The following is a 21,524-nucleotide window of genomic DNA, read 5'->3' as shown; positions in this document are numbered from 1 at the left end:
GTATAATAAAGATAATTTCTCCCTCTGTGGCAAAGGGCAGGTTTGCTTGCTGCCATTATACAAAAAAAAAAAATCGAGTTTCTAAGCTCAGGGAGCCTCAGCTATGACACAAACCCACTGTGTGTATAGGCATCAGCTAGCCCTCATCATATCACCCTGTAGTAATTAGGGCTTGGGGAACGGATGTAAGACAATACTCTGGCTGCTGCTATCACTATGAGTAATAAACTGCCCCTTGTCTCTGTCTTCTGCCAGCAACCATGAAATTGTGGCAGATCCTTCATAGTTCTCAACATCTGTTTCCTTAATTTCTGTCCTTCTGCTTTATATATGGATTCTTTTCTCCACACAAATCCTTTAGATGATGACTCATTGGTTGGTGTGTCTTTCTTTCAATTCAATTTCTCTCCAAATATCTGCATCCTTACTTGACCTTTATCAGTCTAAAGTACCCACTTGTCCAGGAAAAAAAAGAGAATCGGATTACATAATAAGTGACAATGAACTAAAGTCAGAGAGATAAAAAGATAGAAAAGAAAGTGTGAATGCAAAAAATAGTGAGGATTATACATGGAGAATAGGCCCATGAAAATCCATATGGCAGCTTGTGTTCAATTGTATCCCCATTGGAGACATAAGTTTAGAGATATGTTGTTTCTGGGGGCTTGAAAGTAGGCTGCATTGCCAGGCTGGGTGCCTTGCTTGTTTGACAGATTGACTCTACCTTTTCTTTTCTTAGTGCTCACTGCTAAAAATATTACTTCCCTTGTACTCCTATTTCTCACCTCTTTTCCCAACCCTCCAACAATAAAATCTCTAGACTCATATTCAGATAAGCATGGTTAGTTATAAAATAATCAGGGATTTTTATTTGCTTATTAACTCTAATTTCAGAGAGTTCCAGAGGGATGAACAGTAACCCTCTGCAAAAGGAGTCCTGAGATTCAATGAGGACTTATCATAAATGCATAATTCCAGGCCGTATACCTCAAGGATTTTGATTCAGTAGGGCTGGTGGGGCACAGAAAATTTCCATTTCTAGTAAGCTTCTTGGGTGCTCTGTGGAACTTTGTCTCAGAATATTATATGAGAAACTCTGCTACAGAAAGTGCCTCCTTCTGGCATTATGCACATTTGCTCAGAGTCAACTCCAAATGTATATCTTAGTCACTGACAAATGTTAGTTGGTTGCAATGATTTGCCCTGGCAGACACTCAACTGCCTAGAGTGTTTTTTTTTTTTTTTGTTGTTGTTGTTGTTGTTTTTGGCAGTACGCGGGCCTCTGACTGTTGTGGCCTCTCGTGTTGCAGAGCACAGGCTCTGGACGTGCAGGCTCAGCAGCCATGGCTCACGGGCCCAGCCACTCCGCGGCATGTGGGAGCTGCCCGGACTGGGGCACGAACCCGTGTCCCCTGCATCGGCAGGTGGACTCTCACCCACTGCACCACTATGGAAGCCCGCCTAGAGTGTTTTGATAGTCATTTTTTGAACCATGAAACTGAGATTCATATTAATATGAAAAAACTGCTTAGTTTTAGCATTTGGGGATATATTTGGAAAATTTTCCTTCTGATCTATGGTACAATACAATGTACTCATTATTAGCAATGGCCATATATAGAAAGATGTATAAATGGGAGGAAAACACATTGGAAGCTATAGTTTGAAACCACTTTTGGTAAAATACTATTACCCCCAAAATATTCTATTTGAATAAGTTAAACCATGTGAAAATTTTTGAGAGAAAGACTAAAAGGGATTGTTTTTGAAAAGTAAAGACTATCGCAGTCATTGCTGTTGAGATCATAAGGTATGAAATAAGATAAATGAAAAAATGACTTTCATCACTGTTTTGAAATATATTTAGAGAAAAGGTATAACATAATGACACTGATGGTTCTGCAGGTATCTCTTAATATTCTAATTTCCTACTAATGACGTTCATGGGAAAATTACTTCTTCATTTTCTCAATGTTGTCCAAACTAAATAGAATTAAATACCCACATAATAGGAGTATCACAATAACAGCTTTTCTCTTTAAGTAGAATAGCACACTTCATGTCCATCAAATTTGATTGGGAATTCCACACTTAAATTTAGTCAGAATACACTCCAGGTGAAACCCATGAGAATGAAGATAACACCATGAGTATAGGATGCTTTAGAGATAAGGATACCACAGTTTAGAATGCCAGGGACTAGGATGATAATGGAAACACTGCCATCTAAACATTAAACTGAATTATTGTGGAATTGCTTGGGGCAATTGATGTTACATGAACAATTTGATCAATATTCTAACATGTAAACATTTTCACTGCCAATAGGCAGTGTTTATCAATAGACCACCTCTTAAAAAATTGCAACATATGTTTCAGACAGTATTTTTCAGGTGTTTTATCTTTTCTTTGAAATTATATTGATAAAAGGTTATGGGACTTACAGTTTACGACAATTTTCACTTTTTTCACATCTGGAAATGACACATCATTTTCTGCACTGCATTCATATTCTCCAGCCTGGTCCCGTGTAATTCCATAAATGTCCAAATATTGTCCATTTTCAAATGGTTTCGCTACGTGAAGAAAAAAGTACAGCGTGTTTAATTGTAGCTGCTTGAGGCTTCATTCAAGTAAAACAAAGATGGTGTGTCTTCCTATTAGATATTGCTGACAAAATAATTCCAAATGTAACTGGGGAATTATTAAACCTTTTGTTCTCTTATATTCAGAGGTAAAGTCAGAGAAAAAAGCAGAAACTGAACAAGGGATACTGTAACAACTGTTTCCCCACAACAGGATATACATGTGTTCTTTTTAATTGATTGTGGTCTCCTAACCTCCTCACACATCAAATCAAGCTCTGCACATTTCTGTAATTGAGTTCAACAACCTCCTAGCAGTGTAGATGAAATTCACTAATATGACTTGCTACATATTGACTTTTATACAGTGTAAGCTAGCAACTTGACACTTAACCTAACTAAATGCTACTTTTCTTTTGGGGAAATCTCACACTCATTCTCAAAGTTTCAAGCTAGATGGATTGATAAAAGTATGGAGATATATTAAACCATTGCTATATTTCAGTTTCCATACTTTTAAGATTTCTAAGGGAGGTATACTATATACACTATACATAACCCACTTAATAAACCTCAGGAAAAAACTTTATGATTCTCAAACTAAGAGTTAAGTGGCTGTAAAAACAAACTAAATTACTTTTATTTTTTAATATTCCAGAGAAAACATTCTATTTGACTAAAAGTGACAGATTAAAAATACAGAGACATAATCATGGATAAAAGAATATTCCCAAGTGAATAGGATTTGAAAAGAAGACTCTTTTCTGAAATAATGGAATTTTTATTTATTTGAAAGTAGAGAATCATCGGGCAGGAGGTTCCTGATTATTAGAGATACTGCAGAGGAAGAATGGGCCTATGTGAATTTTAGGAGGAGGGATTTCATATATAATATCTATGTTAAAATTTTTTTATCCTTTGGGTTCCCTTGTCTGAGTATATCAGTTGCTGCATTGTTGCCCTCCAGGTAACTATGACTTTGCTAACTGAAATCTGCAGTGTTTAGAATATAGATGATTAAGTCATTTCTCTGGCTGATCACAATTTGTAGACAGAGGAGAGTTATATTTCTGAGATGATAGTTGGCTGATATGCTATTGTAGGTATACAGAGGTAAGCTCACAAAAGCAGCAGTTGTCTTCAAATTCATGTTCCTAAAATCTGATTTTATAATCATTTTCTTTGCTCAACTTGATATCTTTATCTGACTCCAAACACTAACATAATATTAAATTTTAATGTTCCCTTCTATTTCTCTTATTTTTAATTCTTACAATGAATATAATCTAGGCCTAAATGTGTCCATAAAAAACTACTGAAATATAGGGAGGACAAAATCTTTATTCATATCTAAGAATTTTTAAAATATAACTTGAATTATAAAGGGGGATATTAAACAGAAATTAAAGTATGGGGAAAATTAATCTACTATATCAGAATTAAATAATCTCATTGGGCAGTATAAAATGAAGCCAATCACAAGTGAAAAGGTATAATATTGTGAAAATTTGTAAAACCAAAATTTATAAGGGTCTAACTTATTTTCAATATTAAAATATTACATGTAAATTCCCATTTTCGTGAAATGACATAATTTTAAGAAATGTTACCCCCCAAACACATGTTTTTGATAAATAAATCATTAAATATGGTGTGTATTAGAGTATGTCATTGTTTAAAGAAAGAAACACATTAGATTTGAAATAATAGCTTTCAGAAATATAAAAAGAAGCAAGCATGTTTTCTCTCTTAAATGGTTAAATGGCAGACTTTGTAAGACTGACAACAACTACAAGAAGCTGTGTGACAAAACATCACCAATATCAAAACCACTACCTCATTCAACTCGAGAGTACCAGTTACATCTATTGAATGTTTGTTCCTAGAGTTCACTGCACAATCTATGCACCCAGATTCAGGGATCCTTCTCCAACCCCACCAGAGTACAATGTCCTTATTTACATACCAGAATTATCAATAGATGTCTATGCATTGCACAAATCAATACCTATAGAGCCAGTGAATGAATGGGTGATATTGCCAACACTAGCTATTGATAATAAGACACTAATATAAAGAAGCATAAATGCATGGTCAACATCTTAATTTTCCCCACTGGATTCCTGATACTTTAAGCCATTCCCTTAATTCCATTCACCATGCATCAGCTCTTCCCAAAGGTGTGCTCTAAGTATTCTCTTGTTTTCACACAACTGTAGTTCTGTTTTCATCCTGAACGCATCTTGCTCTTTTCTCAGTCTAATCTTACCACACTTGAATTTCAGATTTGAAACTTGGAGTTGCTTTACCTAGAATTTATACCCTGGAGTGTCCTGGCTGTCTGTGATTTGCTTGGTTGCCTCTTTGGCTTTTGTTATACTCAGTTTTCCTGAGTAGTAATTCTTTACCTTAGTTTTAGACCCAAGGAAACCAATCTTGTCCTTGGACACTTGTCAGGGTCTCTCTCTATTTCCATCACTCCCCTAGTAAGGGAAGACGATTTGCGCATAGTACATTGAAATGCAAAGAGTAACATTTCAGTTCATGCACTCTAACTCAACTTATCCCCAGAAACCAGAGGGGAAAGACCAAGGCTAAAGGGATATAGGGAGCTAGTGACTTGGCATCATCACCACTGCCAAGACTTTACAGTGTTTATGAGGGTTATGTACTATCCTAGCCTACTCCTTATAAATCTAGAAGATGTATAAAAATTGTGTAATATCTCGTAGGGTACCAATTATAAATGTTGGTGAAACATAAGCCATTGTGACTTGGCAGCCTTCTACTGGTCACAGGTTTTACCATTCTCCATGTGCACAACAACAATTTCTGTTTTGTTTATCTGCATCCCTAGCTCTACCATAGTACTTGAAACAGTATATACTTGGTAAATATTATTGAATAAATAAAAAATACATTGATTAAGGAATTAATAAAGTGCCGTTAGGATAGTGCACAAAGAATCTAAACACATATTTGTAGAAGTTGCCACTTCTCCTTCAGAGTCGAGAAGAAGGGAAAGAACTTTAAAGAATTGTCATCCTTGCTGACGTCTTGTAGTGATAAGTGATGGCAGTGGTGAGAACAGACTCTGGTACAGCTATCACAGATCCTTTTTATGATTATAAAGACTAACAAAAACTTCAAATACAATTTTGAAGAAAAAGCGATAAGTACTTCCTGTAATCTAAACAATAGTTTTCTTTTGTGCTTAGTCTCTTCCAGCCATGGATAGACTCGTCTCAAAAAAATGGAGGGGCTTCCCTGGTGGCGCGGTGGTTGAGAGTCCGCCTGCCAATGCAGGGGACACCTGTTCGTGCCCTGGTCCGGGAAGATCCCACATGCCGCAGAGCGGCTGGGCCCGTGAGTCATGGCCGCTGAGCCTGCGCGTCCGGAGCCGCAACGGGAGAGGCCACAACAGTAAGAGGCCCGCGTACCACAAAAAAAAAAGGAGAACTGGAGAAATTCCACAGGCTTTCAATGATGCCACTATTATCAACATCTTCAAAAGAAAGGCTATAAAACAGGATACAGCTATGCTTTATAATATCTCTCTTATACTGATTTCTGATAAGAATCTGGCAGGAAAGAGTTCTGTATTGGCCATTGAATAATATCTAGATTTGGCTTTATGGTTTGGTAAATCATGTGAAAATTGTTAGTAACAACATTATATTTCTACAAAGTGCTAATATGTTTGAGAAAAACTTTTGACAAAATAAATCTCCCTTCCCTTAACTTCTAGTACATTATCCTTCACTAATTTTCCTCTCACCTCTCTGGCTATTTCTTTTCACTTTTTCAAAACCCTTCACATCTTCACATCTCCCAAATATTGCTTCTGTCCTATGACCTCTCTTTTCCTCATTCAGTACACTTTTAATGATTCAAGGGATTTGTTCATTCATTTTCATCTCACTATTATCTATATATTGATAAGCATCTGATTGATCTATTTATCCTGTATCTATATCCCGAATCTTGGAGACATTTATTTAGCTGGACATCTCCACTTGGATGTCTCACAGGCATCTCAGAATTAAAACACCAAAACCAAACTTACTTTTCCTGCTATACCTGAAACTCCTGCCGAGTTCCAATCTCAGTGAGTGCTCTGATTATCACCTAGTTGCTCAAGACACAAATCTTAGCTTAACTTTGACAGCACATTTTGCTTTAGTCCATAAACCATCAGTCACTGTGCCTTGTCAATTTTACCTCCTAAGTAATTCTCAAAGCCCTTCTAGGAGCCTCTGTGTCTCAGTTACTGATCTCTGAATGCACATACTCGGATGATGTGCCAATGACTACACACTGCTTTGCAGAGTCATTTCAATCATTTCCCAAAACCCTTGCTCAGAAACAGTCATCTCATTTTTCATGGCTGCCCTGAAAGAATATATTTTATTAGGTTCTCATAGCCATTTATTACTAAATAGTACTCTGCAAATGAATTTTAAAATACCCTTTGAATGATTCACTTACATTTATGACTGTAATTATTTCCTGTCAGCTTGTTATACACCAGCATATTTAGTATCATGCAAGTATCTCCTCTATGCATTTTCCCATATTGAGTGGTTAGGGATGTGGGTTCTAGAACTAGCCTATATGGCTTCAAATGGCAGCTCTGCCATTTACAAGCTCTGTGACCTGATACAAGGTATTTGACCAATAGTTTACTCATCTGTGATGTGTGAGGATAATAACAGAACCTGCCTCATACTTATGGTTGTTGTGAGGATTGAGTGGGTTAATGTAAGCAAAGTGCTTAGAACACTGTGTGACACATCATAGGAAATATATATATGTTGTTATTACAATGCACAGGATTAGGCATGCCAGGAAGGTTAGTTTAGATAAATATTGTTTCTGTGGTGAGAGGTTACTGTATTCAAGGATTGATGCTTCTGTCTTAACATGATATTCAATGGAACTAGAAGTGAAAATAAAGAAGTCGCTGAGAGGTGTTAATAGCAATGACCAGTTAAGTTCTCATATCACTGTAGGAGATCAGTAAATACATCTCTCTTGTAGATCTGTAGATGGATTTGAAGGTTGATCTCATGTTGGAGTCACTTTCTCTCTGCCTGAATTCCCAAGGACAATTCAAGCTTAATTCACTTCTTTCCTTTCTTAACAAAGCAAAACAAGAAAGCCTGCACTAATGTTATATGGCATACACATGCTTGCTATTAATAATTTTTCTTTTTTATTGTTTATTGACGTATATTTGACATATAATATTATATTAATTTCATGTATATAACATAGTGATTCAGTATTTATATACATTATACATTGGTCACCAGGATAAGTCTAGTATCCATCCGTCACCGTACAAAATTATTTCAATATTATTGACTATATTCCTTAAACTGTATGTTACATCCCCATGACTTATTTATTTTATAACTAGAAGTTTGTACCTCTTAATCCACTTCACCTATTTTATTCAATCTCCCACCCTCCTCTCCTCTGTTGACCACCAGTTTTTTTCTGTATCTATAAGCCATTTCTGACTTGTTTTGTTTGTTCATTTTTTATTTTTAGATTCCACAAATAAGTAAAATAATATACTTGTCTTTCTCTGCCTGACTTATTTCACTTAGCATAATACCCTCTAGATTTATCCATGTTGTCACAAATGGAAAGATTTCACTCTTTTTTTATAGATAGTAATATTTCATTGTATATATACCACATCTTCTTTATCCATTCATCTGTCAAACATTCCTCTATTAATGGACACTTAGGTTGCTTCCAAACCTTTATTATTGGTAAATAATGCTGCAATGGACATTAGAATGCAAGTATCTTTTTGAATTAAATTTTTTGTTTTCCTCATATTAATATCCAGAAGTGGAACTGCTGGATGATATGGTAGTTCTAGTTTTAATTTTTTGAGGAATCTCTATGCTGTTTTTCATAGTGGCTGTACCAATTTACATTCCCACCACAGTGCACGAGGGTTCCCTTTTCTCCTCATCTTCACCAACACTTGTTTCTTGTCTTTTTGATAATAGCCTTTCTGGCAGGTGTGAGGTACTATCTCACACAGAAATCTTACATGTGTTTTCTTGTCTTTACCGAGGACTAGGCTGTACATACATAGCAAGAAATCTCAAAAAGCTGAAGAAAGAACAACTCGGGAGTTTGTAAGCTGAACAATTCCTAGAGCTCAAACAATGTGAGGAGTCATTTGATCTCTGACTATCAAGAATGAAAAGGCCTCTGTAATTATCAGAGAATTCAGTGCAGACTTAAGAGGCTTATGTCTTAGTAGAAAGGTTAAAGAAGAGCTGGAATAGAGATTCTTCTAGATCTGCACCTTTAAAGCTTAAAAGTAGGATTCCACGGACCAAAATTATCTATAAGTAATATAGCTTCCTGTAAGAAAAAAGCCCAACATTTTTTAAGGGAACAAAATGAAATCTAGACATTCAACAATGTAACAAACAAAATTTCCAGTTTCCCATGGAAAAAAATCACTATATATTCAAAGAAGCAGAAAGCTGTGAACAGTGACTAAGATAAAAATGAGTCAACAGAAATAGATCTACAAATGAAAGAGATGATAGAACCATCAGGCAAATATTTTAAAATAGCCAGCTATTATAACTATATTTAAGTATTTAAGGAAAAAATAGTGAATATAATTATGAGAGGAATGGAAAATAGAAAAAAATTACCAAAATTCTTGACATAAGAACACAAAATATCCAAACGAAATATTAATTGGCTGAAATTAATTGGCAGACTAGATACTGAAGACAAACTTTATTAAACTTGAAAGTATTTATTCAAGCACTTTAGTATTTATCTAAACTGAAGCAGAAGGAGAAAAGAATACAAATAACCAAACAAATAATTAAACAAACAGAGCCTCAGTGATATATGGAAAATATAAATTTCTCTCATATATGGATATTGGAGTTCCCTAAAGGAGATAGAAAAAATATTTGAAGAAATAAAGGAGGATTTTTTTCCAAATTTGATGCATACAATAAAATGTCAAATATAATAAGTTGATAATCTCCAATCAGAATAAACACAAATAAAAATCACTCAAAAGCACATTATAATCAAGTTGCTGAAAACCAGAAAGAAAGAGAAAATTTAAATAGCACCCAAAGACAAAACAAACATTACATGCCAAGAAACAGAAACAATTATTTTCCATACTTCTTGTCTGAAACTACATAAGCCAGAAGACAGTAGAATACCACCAAAAAAAAAAATAAAGGTCTAAAATCAATCCTGTGAGCTTCAACCTTAAGAAGCTAGGAAATGAAGAACAAATGAAACCTAAAGAAAACAGAATTATGAAAGTAATAAAAAGCAGAAATCAGTAAAATTAAAAATGGACAATCAATAGAGAAAATCAATGAAACCAAAGCTAGTCTTTTAAAAGATCACTGAAATGGATAAAGCTTAGCCAGGCTGATAAAAAGTAGAAAGATAACACAAATTACCAATATCAGGGGTGAAAGAGAGGATATAATAACTATAGTCATAAGAAAAATTGAATAGCTACTAAACAAATACTAAGAAAAACTCTCTAACATTTAACTCAAGAATTTAGATTAAATGGGCAAATTCATTGAAACACACAAATCTCAAAACCGACCTAGAAGAAATAGAAAATCTGAATATTCAATATATTTTCAATTATAAGAAATTAAATTTATAACTTAAAATTTCCCACATGGAAAACTCCAGGATCATGTTTATTAAGATTTTAAGGAAGAAATAATGCCAGACTTATACAAAGTCTTTCTGAAAATGGAGAAGGAAAATTCCCCAAAGCATTTTATGAGGCTAACATTACCTCAATATCAAAACTAACAACAACAAAAGAAAAAAAAAATCATGAACATAGACACAAAAATCTTTTAACAAAATTTTAGTAAACAAATCCAGTAATATATAAAAATGATAATACACCATGGCCAAGTGTGGTTTATCCCAGAATTGAAAGACTGGTGATACAACTGAAAAATCAAACAATATAATTCACTATATTAAGAACAACAACAATAATCTACAAGTATCTCTAGATACAGGTAAATCATTGAAAACATTCAATATTCATTCAAGATAATATGTTTCAGAAAACTGAGAATTGAAGGGAACTTTCTCAACTTGACAAAAACTTCTGCAAAAACCCTACACACCTAACCTCTTACTTAATGATTTAAGAGTAAATCCTTTCCCCCAAGATGAGGGTCAAGGTTGTCTACTCTGACCCATATCTCACATCTTATACATAAATTAACTCAATAATCATCATTGACCTAAATGTGAATCATAAACCTATAAATATTCTAGAAGAAAACAAGGGGAAAAAAATCTTGGTTTTGGGCTAAGCGTTCTTAGATATGACACTAAAAGCATAAGACATACAAGAAGATATGGATAAACTGGATTTCATCAAAATTAAACAAAACTTTGCCTTACAAAAGACACTATTAATAAAATAGAAAGGCAAGCCATATAATGGGAGAAAACTTTCTAAATCATATTGTACAAAGGTCTTGTATCAAGCATATATAAGGAACTCTCAAAACTCAATAAAAACATACAATCTAATAAATAAATGAACAAAAGATTTAAATAGATGCTTTTTGAAAGAAAATACTCAAGTAGTAAACAGATATGTCAAAAGGTGACAGACATAATTAGTCATTAAGAAAGTTAGGAAAAGCAAAACCAAAATGAGATTACACTGTACATGTATTAGAATGGCAAACAAACAAACAGAAAACTCACACACAAAACACGCACACGAAAAAACCACTGATTAGTGCTGGTAGAAAGCAGAACACCTGGAGTTCTCCTATATTGCTGGTGGAATGTGAAATGGCACTGTCCCTTTGAAAAACAGTTTGTCAGTTTCGCATAAAATTAAACATGCATTTACCATGTTTCCAAACAATTTTACTCCTTGAGAAATAGAAATCTGCATTTGCATGAAAACCTGTATACAACATTTATATTGGCTTTATTGGCAATGACTAAAAATGAAACAACCCAAATGTCCTTTAAATAGTGAATGAATAAACAAATTGTGGTACATCCATACAATGCAATACCATTTGCCAATAAAATTATTCATATTATATAACATGAATCTCAAATACATTTTACTAAATGAAAGAAACTAGACCCAAAAGACTACATGTATGAGTTAATTTATATAACATTCTAGAAATAGTGAAACTATAGATGTGAAGAATAGATCAGTTTTTGCGAGGGTTGGGGAAGGGAAGGCTGGTTGACTACAGAAGGGCATCATGAAGGAATTTCTTCAAATACTTAAACTGTTTTGTATCTTGATTGTGGTGGTGAATACATGTGGATGTGTTTGTTAAAACCCATAGAATTTTATGCTACAAAGAGTGGTTATTTACTTTATGTAAATTTTTTTTTTCTTTTTTTTTAAACATCTTTATTGGAGCATAATTGCTTTACAATGATATGTTAGTTTCAGCTTCACAACAAAATGAATCAGTTATATATATACATATGTTCCCATATCTCTTCCCGCTTGCGTGACCCTCCCTCCCACCCTCCCTATCCCACTCCTCCAGGCGGTCACACAGCACCGAGCTGATCTCCCTGTGCTATGCGGCTGCTTCCCACTAGCTATCTACCTTACGTTTGGTAGTGTATACATGTCCATGCCTCTTTATTGCTTTGTCACCGTTTACCCTTCCCCCTCCCCATAGCCTCAAGTCCATTCTCTAGTAAGTCTGTGTCTTTATTCCTGTTTCACCCCTAGGTTTTTCATGACATTTTTTTTTTCTTAAATTCCATATATATGTGTTAGCATACGGTATTTGTCTCTCTCTTTCTGACTTACTTCACTCTGTATGACAGACTCTAGGTCTATCCACCTCATTACAAATAGCTCAATTTCGTCTCTTTTTTATGGCTGAGTAATATTCCATTGTATATATGTGCCACATCTTCTTTATCCATTCATCCGATGATGGACACTTAGGTTGTTTCCATCTCTGGGCTATTGTAAATAGAGCTGCAATGAACATTTTGGTACATGACTCTTTTTGAATTATGGTTTTCTCAGGGTATATGCCCAGTAGTGGGATTGCTGGGTCATATGGTAGTTCTATTTGTAGCTTTTTAAGGAACCTCCATACTGTTCTCCACAGTAGCTGTATCAATTTACATTCCCACCAACAGTGTAAGAGGGTTCCCTTTTCTCCACACCCTCTCCAGCATTTATTGTTTCTAGATTTTTTGATGATGGCCATTCTGACTGGTGTGAGATGATATCTCATTGTAGTTTTGATTTGCATTTCTCTAATGATTAGTGATGTTGAGCATTCTTTCATGTGTTTGTTGGCACTCTGTATATCTTCTTTGGAGAAATGTCTATTTAGGTCTTCTGCCCATTTTTGGATTGGGTTGTTTGTTCTTTTGTTATTAAGCTGCATGAGCTGCTTATAAATTTTGGAGATTAATCCTTTGTCAGTTGCTTCATTTGCAAATATTTTCTCCCATTCTGAGGGTTGTCTTTTGGTCTTCTTTATGGTTTCCTTTGCTGCGCAAAAGCTTTTAAGTTTCATTAGGTCCCATTTGTTTACTTTTGTTTTTATTTCCATTTCTCTAGGAGGTGGGTCAAAAAGGATCTTGCTGTGATTTATGTCATAGAGTGTTCAGCCTATGTTTTCCTCTAAGAGTTTGATAGTTTCTGGCCTTACATTTAGGTCTTTAATCCATTTTGAGCTTATTTTTGTGTATGATGTTAGGGAGTGATCTAATCTCATACTTTTACATGTAGCTGTCCAGTTTTCCCAGCACCACTTATTGAAGAGGCTGTCCTTTCTCCACTGTACATTTCTGCCTCCTTTGTCAAAGATAAGGTGACCATATGTGCGTGGGTTTATCTCTGGGCTTTCTATCCTGTTCCATTGATCTATATTTCTGTTTTTGTGCCAGTACCATACTGTCTTGATTACTGTAGCTTTGTAGTATAGTCTGAAGTCAAGAAGCCTGATTCCTCCAGCTCCATTTTTCGTTCTCAAAATTGCTTTGGCTATTCGGGGTCTTTTGTGTTTCCATACAAATTGTGAGATTTTTTGTTCTAGTTCTGTGAAAAATGCCAGTGGTAGTTTCATAGGGATTGCATTGAATCTGTAGATTGCTTTGGGTAGTAGAGTCATTTTCACAATGTTGATTCTTCCAATCCAAGAACATGGTATATCTCTCCATCTATTTGTATCATCTTTAATTTCTTTCATCAGTGTCTTATAATTTTCTGCATACAGGTCTTTTGTCTCCTTAGGTAGGTTTATTCCTAGGTATTTTATTCTTTTTGTTGCAATGGTAAATGGGAGTGTTTTCTTGATTTCACTTTCAGATTTTTCATCCTTAGTGTATAGGAATGCAAGAGATTTCTGTGCATTAATTTTGTATCCTGCTACTTTACCAAATTCATTGATTAGCTCTAGTAGTTTTCTGGTAGCATCTTTAGGGTTCTGTATGTATAGTATCATGTCATCTGCAAACAGTGACAGCTTTACTTCTTCTTTTCCGATTTGGATTCCTTTTATTTCCTTTTCTTCTCTGATTGCTGTGGCTAAAACTTCCAAAACTATGTTGAATAAGAGTGGTGAGAGTGGGCAACCTTGTCTTGTTCCTGATCTTAGTGGAAATGCTTTCAGTTTTTCACCATTGAGGACAATGTTGGCTGTGGGTTTGTCATATATGGCCTTTATTATGTTGAGGAAAGTTCCCTCTATGCCTACTTTCTGCAGGGTTTTTATCATAAATGGGTGTTGAATTTTGTCAAAAGCTTTCTCTGCATCTATTGAGATGATCATATGTTTTTTCTCCTTCAATTTGTTAATATGGTGTATCACATTGATTGATTTGCGTATATTGAAGAATCCTTGCATTCCTGGAATAAACCCCACTTGATCATGGTGTATGATCCGTTTAATGTGCTGTTGGATTCTGTTTGCTAGTATTTTGTTGAGGATCTTTGCATCTATGTTCATCAGTGATATTGGCCTGTAGTTTTCTTTCTTTGTGACATCCTTGTCTGGTTTTGGTATCAGGGTGATGGTGGCCTCGTAGAATGAGTTGGCGAGTGTTCCTCCCTCTGCTATATTTTGGAAGAGTCTGAGAAGGATAGGTGATAGCTCTTCTCTAAATGTTTGATAGAATTCGCCTGTGAAGCCATCTGGTCCTGGGCTTTTGCTTGTTGGAAGATTTTTAATCACAGTTTCAATTTCAGTGCTTGTGATTGGTCTGTTCATATTTTCTATTTCTTCCTGATTCAGTCTTGCCAGGTTGTGCCTTTCTAAGAATTTGTCCATTTCTTCCAGGTTGTCCACTTTATTGGCATAGAGTTGCTTGTAGTAATCTCTCATGATCTTTTGTATTTCTGCAGTGTCAGTCGTTACTTCTCCTTTTTCATTTCTAATTCTATTGATTTGAGTCTTCTCCCTTTTTTTCTTGATGAGTCTGGCTAATGGTTTATCAATTTTGTTTATCCTTTCAAAGAACCAGCTTTTAGTTTTATTGATCTTTGCTATCGTTTCCTTCATTTCTTTTTCATTTATTTCTGATCTGAGTTTTATGATTTCTTTCCTCCTGCTAACTTTGGGGTTTTTTTGTTCTTCTTTCTCTAATTGCTTTAGGTGCAAGGTTAGGTTGTTTATTCGAGATGTTTCCTGTTTCTTAAGGTAAGATTGTATTGCTATAAACTTCCCTCTTAGAACTGCTTTTGCTGCATCCCATAGGTTTTGGGTCGTCGTGTCTCCATTGTCATTTGTTTCTAGGTATTTTTTGATTTCCCCTTTGATTTCTTCAGTGATCACTTCGTTATTAAGTAGTGTATTGTTTAGCCTCCATGTGTTTGTATTTTTTACAGATCTTCTCCTGTGATTGATATCGAGTCTCATAGCGTTGTGGTCGGAAAAGATACTTGATACAATTTCAATTTTCTTAAATTTACCAAGGCTTGATTTGTGACCCAAGATATGATCTATCCTGGAGAATGTTCCATGAGCACTTGAGAAAAATGTGTATTCTGTTGTTTTTGGATAGAATGTCCTATAAATATCAATTAACTCCATCTCATTTAATGTATCATTTAAAGCTTGTGTTTCCTTATTTATTTTCATTTTGGATGATCTGTCCATTGGTGAAAGTGGGGTGTTAAAGTCCCCTACTATGAATGTGTTACTGTCGATTTCCCCTTTTATGGTTGTCAGTATTTGCCTTATGTATTGAGGTGCACCTATGTTGGGTGCATAAATATTTACAATTGTTAAATCTTCTTCTTGGATCGATCCCTTGATCATTATGTAGTGTCCTTCTTTGTCTCTTCTAATAGTCTTTGTTTTAAAGTCTATTTTGTCTGATATGAGAATTGCTACTCCAGCTTTCTTTTGGTTTCCATTTGCATGAAATACCTTTTTCCATCCCCTTACTTTCAGTCTGTATGTGTCTCTAGGTCTGAAGTGGGTCTCTTGTAGACAGCAAATATATGGGTCTTGTTTTTGTATCCATTCAGCCAATCTGTGTCTTTTGGTGGGAGCATTTAATCCATTTACATTTAAGGTAATTATCGATATGTGTGTTCCCATTCCCATTTTCTTAATTGTTTTGGGTTTGTTATTGTAGGTCTTTTCCTTCTTTTGTGTTTCTTGCCTAGAGAAGTTCCTTTAGCAGTTGTTGTAGAGCTGGTTTGGTGGTGCTGAACTCTCTCAGCTTTTGCTTGTCTCTAAAGGTTTTAATTTCTCCATCAAATCTGAATGAGATCCTTGCTGGGTAGAGTAATCTTGGTTGCAGGTTTTTCTCCTTCATCACTTTAAATATGTCCTGCCACTCCCTTCTGGCTTGCAGAGTTTCTGCTGAAAGATCAGCTGTTAACCTTATGGGGATTCCCTTGTGTGTTATTTGTTGTTTTTCCCTTGCTGCTTTTAATATGTTTTCTTTGTATTTAAATTTTGACAGTTTGATTAATATGTGTCTTGGCGTATTTCTCCTTGGATTTATCCTGTATGGGACTCTCTGTGCTTCCTGGACTTGATTAACTATTTCCTTTCCCATATTAGGGAAGTTTTCAACTATAATCTCTTCAAATATTTTCTCAGTCCCTTTGTTTTTCTCTTCTTCTTCTGGAACCCCTATAATTCGAATGTTGGTACGTTTAATGTTGTCCCAGAGGTCTCTGAGACTGTCCTCAGTTCTTTTCATTTTTTTTTCTTTATTCTGCTCTGCAATAGTTATTTCCACTATTTTATCTTCCAGGTCACTTATCCGTTCTTCTGCCTCAGTTATTCTGCTATTGATCCCATCTAGAGTACTTTTAATTTCATTTATTGTGTTGTTCATCGTTGCTTGTTTCATCTTTAGTTCTTCTAGGTCCTTGTTAACTGATTCTTGCATTTTGTCCATTCTATTGTCTATTCTATCTCCAAGATTTCGGATCAACCTTACTATCATTATTCTGAATTCTTTTTCAGGTAGACTGCCTATTTCCTCTTCATTTGTTAGGTCTGATGGGTTTTTATCTTGCTCCTTCATCTGCAGTGTGTTTTTCTGTCTTTTCATTTTGCTTATCTTACTGTGTTTGGGGTCTCCTTTTTTGCAGGCTGAAGGTTCGTAGTTCCTGTTGTTTTTTGTGTCTGTCCCCAGTGGCTAAGGTTGGTTCAGTGGGTTGTGTAGGCTTCCTGGTGGAGGGTACTAGTGCCTGTGTTCTGGTGGATGAGGCTAGATCTTGTCTTTCTGGTGGGCAGGTCCACGTCTGGTGGTGTGTTTTAGGGAGTCTGTAGACTTACTATGATTTTGGGCAGCCTCTCTGCTAATGGGTGGGGTTGTGTTCCTGTCTTGCTAGTTGTTTGGCATAGGATGTCCAGCACTGTAGCTTGCTGGTCGTTGAGTGAAGCTGGGTGCTGGCGTTGAGATGGAGATCTCTCGGAAATTTTTGCTGTTTGATATTATGTGCAGCTGGGAGGTCTCTTGTGGATCAGTGTCCTGAAGTTGGCTCTCCCACCTCAGAGGCACAGCACTGACTCCTGGCTGCAGCACCAAGAGCCTTACATCCACAGGGCTCCTTAATTTGGGATGATTGGTTGTCTATTCAGGTATTCCACAGATGCAGGGTATATCAAGTTGATTGCGGAGCTTTAATCCGCTGCTTCTCTGGCTGCTGGGGGAGATTTCCCTTTCTCTTCTTTGTTCTCACAGCTCCCAGGGGCTCAGCTTTGGATTTAGCCCCGCCTGTGCGTGTAGGTCGCCGGAGGGCGTCTGTTCTTTGCTCAGACAGGACGGGGTTAAAGGAGCCGCTGATTCGGAGGCTCTGGCTCACTCAGGCCCGGGGGTAGGGAGGGGCACGGAGTGTGGGGCGGGCCTGCGGCGGCAGAGGCCGGCAAGACGTTGCAGCCTGAGGCGCGCCTGTGCGTTCTCCCGGGGGAGTTGTCCCTGGATCCCGGGACCCTGGCAGTGGCGGGCTGCACAGGCTCCCCGGAAGGGCGTGTGGCTAGTGACCTGTGTTCGCACACAGGCCTCCCGGTGGCGGCAGCAGCGGCCCTAACGTCTCATGTCCGTCTCTGGGCTCCGCACTTTTAGCCGCGGCTCGCGCCCGTTCCCGGAGCTCCCTCAAGCAGCGTTCTCTCCTCGCGCACTTTTGGGAGGTCTGAGGTCTTCTGCCAGCGTTCAGTAGATGCTCTGTAGGAGTTGTTCCACGCGTAGATGTATTTCTGGTGTATCTGTGGGGAGGAACGTGATCTCCGCGTCTTACTCTTCCGCCATCTTCCCGGAACCTCCTACTTTATGTAAATTTAAAGACAAAGCATATTGATATGTAGCATACCACTACATACTCAATAAAATGACCAAAATTAAAAAGGCAATACCAAATGTTGATGAGGAAGTGGAGCATATAACACAGCTTTCTCCTAAGAACTAACATGAAAATCCTTCTTTCCCAATCCTTTCAGTCCTACAGGGAAGGAGATAGTTTTAGGAGTATTCTAGTTGGCTGATGGTGAATCATATTTTAGAAGTTTGGCAGAGGTAATGGGAATCACAACTCACTCTGCTATCTGTTGCCTTAGGATCTCAGCTGAAGGTTCCATTTTAGCATCCTATTATATTAGCTTTGTGACCCAAGGCCCTCTGTGAATAATACACTCTGTACTCCAGGGTCCGTCCAGAGAATAGAGCTTTGATTTCTATTATCACAAGTTCACGTAGAGAAATAGCATTCATAAGGGATTACATGAAGGAAATTCATTCGTTTCTTCAGCTATTTAAGTTTTTTTCTTTTCAGAATAAGCCAGTATATTAGAAGACTGTCCCCTTTCATTACTTTATTATGGTTCCTATTAAAATTTCCTTTACCAAACTTTGCTTTAGTGTTATCATACCAGTCTTCATTGCAGGACATTATAAGAATGGCCATATGAAATTTCCCATTACATTTTTATTGGAAAAGTTACTGAGGCCCTACTGCTATAATCAATGTGTCCACTTACTGCAGACCCATGGGAGAAATTCATTGTGCATCTTAGTACCAGGAAAAGCTCTACTTCTGACATCCTAATTTGCTTTGATATTATGATACATGATCTTATAAACTGTTTGTTAACCCCTTCATTCTTTTTTCTAGGCCAAGATACAGGAAAATATATTTTTGATTCTCTATATCTAGTATGTTTTGAGTATCATTAAGTAATATGTGGACATCATAAGAAAGACTATAAAGCAAAAGATATTTGCAAAATGGTTATATTACATATAATGGAGCAGAACTGTGTTAAAATAAGTAGATTAGGTAATTTTCTATTGGCTATTACCATAGAGCTTTTGAATCTACTTTGTTTTTTTAAATATTTATTTATTTATTATTTATTTATTTGGTTGCATGGAGTCTTAGTTGCGGCAGGTGGCCTCCTTAGTTGCAGCACGTGGGCTCCTTAGTTGCAACACTCCTTAGTTGCACCTCCAGGGCTTCTTAGTTGGGGCCAACCAGCTCCTTAGTGTGGCACGTGGGTTCCTTAGTTGTGGTTCACAGGCTCCTTAGTTGCAGCACGTGGGATCCTTAGATGTGGCACACAAACTCTTAATTGTGGCATGCATGTGGGGTCTAGTTCCCTGACCAGGGATCGAATGCAGGCCCCCTGCATTGGGAGTGCAGAGTCTTATCCACTGCACCACCAAGGAAGTCCCCTGGATCTACTTTGTTTACAAGCAGAAATATTTGCTGAGCATACAGAAAGCAAAGCAGCATGGTGCCTAATAGGAATGTTACAATAATTATGACACCACCTTGAGATCATCAAATAACATTCGACTAATCATGTTGAGGGTTCTAAAAGTCATTTAGCATCTTGAGGAAATAGACACATACTAACAGTTAACTCTAAATGTGTTCACATCAATACTACAAAGCTACAGTAATCAAAACTATGTGGTATTGGGACAAAAACAGACATATGAATCAATGGAACAGAATAGAGAGCCAGAAATAAACCCACATATCTATGGTCAATTAATCTTTGACAAAGGAGGCATGAATATACAATGAAGAAAAGACAGTCTCTTCAGCAAATGGTGTTAGGAAAGCTGGACATCCACATGTAAATCAATCAAGTTAGAACACCCCCCCACACACCATATACAAATATAAATTAACTCCAAATGGCTTAAAGACTTAAATATAAGACATGACACCATAAAACTCCTAGAAGAGAACACAAGCAAAACATTCTCTGACTTAAATTGTACCAATGTTTTCTTCGGTCAGTCTCCCAAGGCAATAGAAATTAAAGCAAAAATAAACAAAAGGGACCTAATCAAACTTATAAGCTATTGTACAGCAAAGGAAACCATAAACAAAATAAAAAGACAACTTACAGAATGGGAGAAAATATTTGCAAATGAAGCAAGCAACAAGGGCTTGATTTCCAAACTATACAAACAACTCATACAACTCAACAACAACAAAAAACAAACAACCTGATCGAAAAATGGGCAGAAGACATAAATAGACATTTCTCCAAAGAAGAAACACTGATGGCCAATAGGCACATGAAAAGATGCTCAACATTGTTAATTATTAGAGAAATGCTAATCAAACTACAATGAGGTACTACCTCGCACAGGTCCAGAATGACCATCATTAAAATGTCTACAAGTAACAAATGCTGGATAGGATGTGGAGAAAAGGGAATCCTCCTACTCTGTTGGTGGGAATGTAAGTTGGTGCAGCCACTGTGGAAAACAGTATGGAGGTTCCTCAAAAAACTAAAAATAGAGTTGCCATATGATCCAGCAATTCCACTCCTGGGCATATATCCAGAGAAAACTCTAATTTGAAAAGACATATGCACCCCAATGTTCATAGCAGCACTACTTACAATAGCCAAGACATGGAAACAATCTAAATGTCCGTTGATGAATGGATAAAGAAGGTGTGGTACATATGCATAATGGAATACTACTCAGCCATAAAATAGAATGAAATAATGCCATGTGCAGCAAGATAGATGGAGCTAGAGATGATCATACTAAGTGAAGTAGGTCAGGCAAAGACAAATATCATATGATATCACTTCTATGTGGAATCTAAAATATGACACAAATTAACTTATTTATGAAAGAGAAACAGACTCACAGACATAGAAAACAAACTTATGGTTACCAAAGTGGAAAGGGGGTGTGGAAGGGACAAAATAGGAGTTTGGGATTAGCAGATACACACTACTATATATAAAATAGATAAACAACAAGGTCCCAATGTACAGCACAAGGAACCATATTCAATATCCTGTAACAAACCACAATGGAAAAGAATATATAAAATATACGTATAACTGAATCATTTTGCTGTACACCAGAAACTAACACAACACTGTAAATCAACTACACTTAGATAATAATAATAGGAAAAAA

The 21,524-nt window shown here is 36.4% G+C and overlaps 1 protein-coding gene across 1 annotated transcript in view; it reads right to left on the bottom strand.

The window, feature by feature from the left end:
• NEGR1 (neuronal growth regulator 1) overlaps positions 1-21,524 on the bottom strand; it is a 913,167-nt gene that overhangs the window by 286,492 nt on the left and 605,151 nt on the right. The window contains exon 4 of the mRNA XM_019919185.3: positions 2,445-2,576. Within this exon, the coding sequence (XP_019774744.1) occupies positions 2,445-2,576 (132 nt within the window). The remainder of the gene's footprint in view (positions 1-2,444; positions 2,577-21,524) is intronic.

This window comes from Tursiops truncatus, chromosome 1 (assembly GCF_011762595.2).
Source record: "Tursiops truncatus isolate mTurTru1 chromosome 1, mTurTru1.mat.Y, whole genome shotgun sequence".
NCBI lineage: Eukaryota > Metazoa > Chordata > Mammalia > Artiodactyla > Delphinidae > Tursiops > Tursiops truncatus.
The sequence above is the reverse complement of the archived record's forward strand: the minus strand, read 5'-3'. Positions and strand labels throughout refer to the sequence as shown.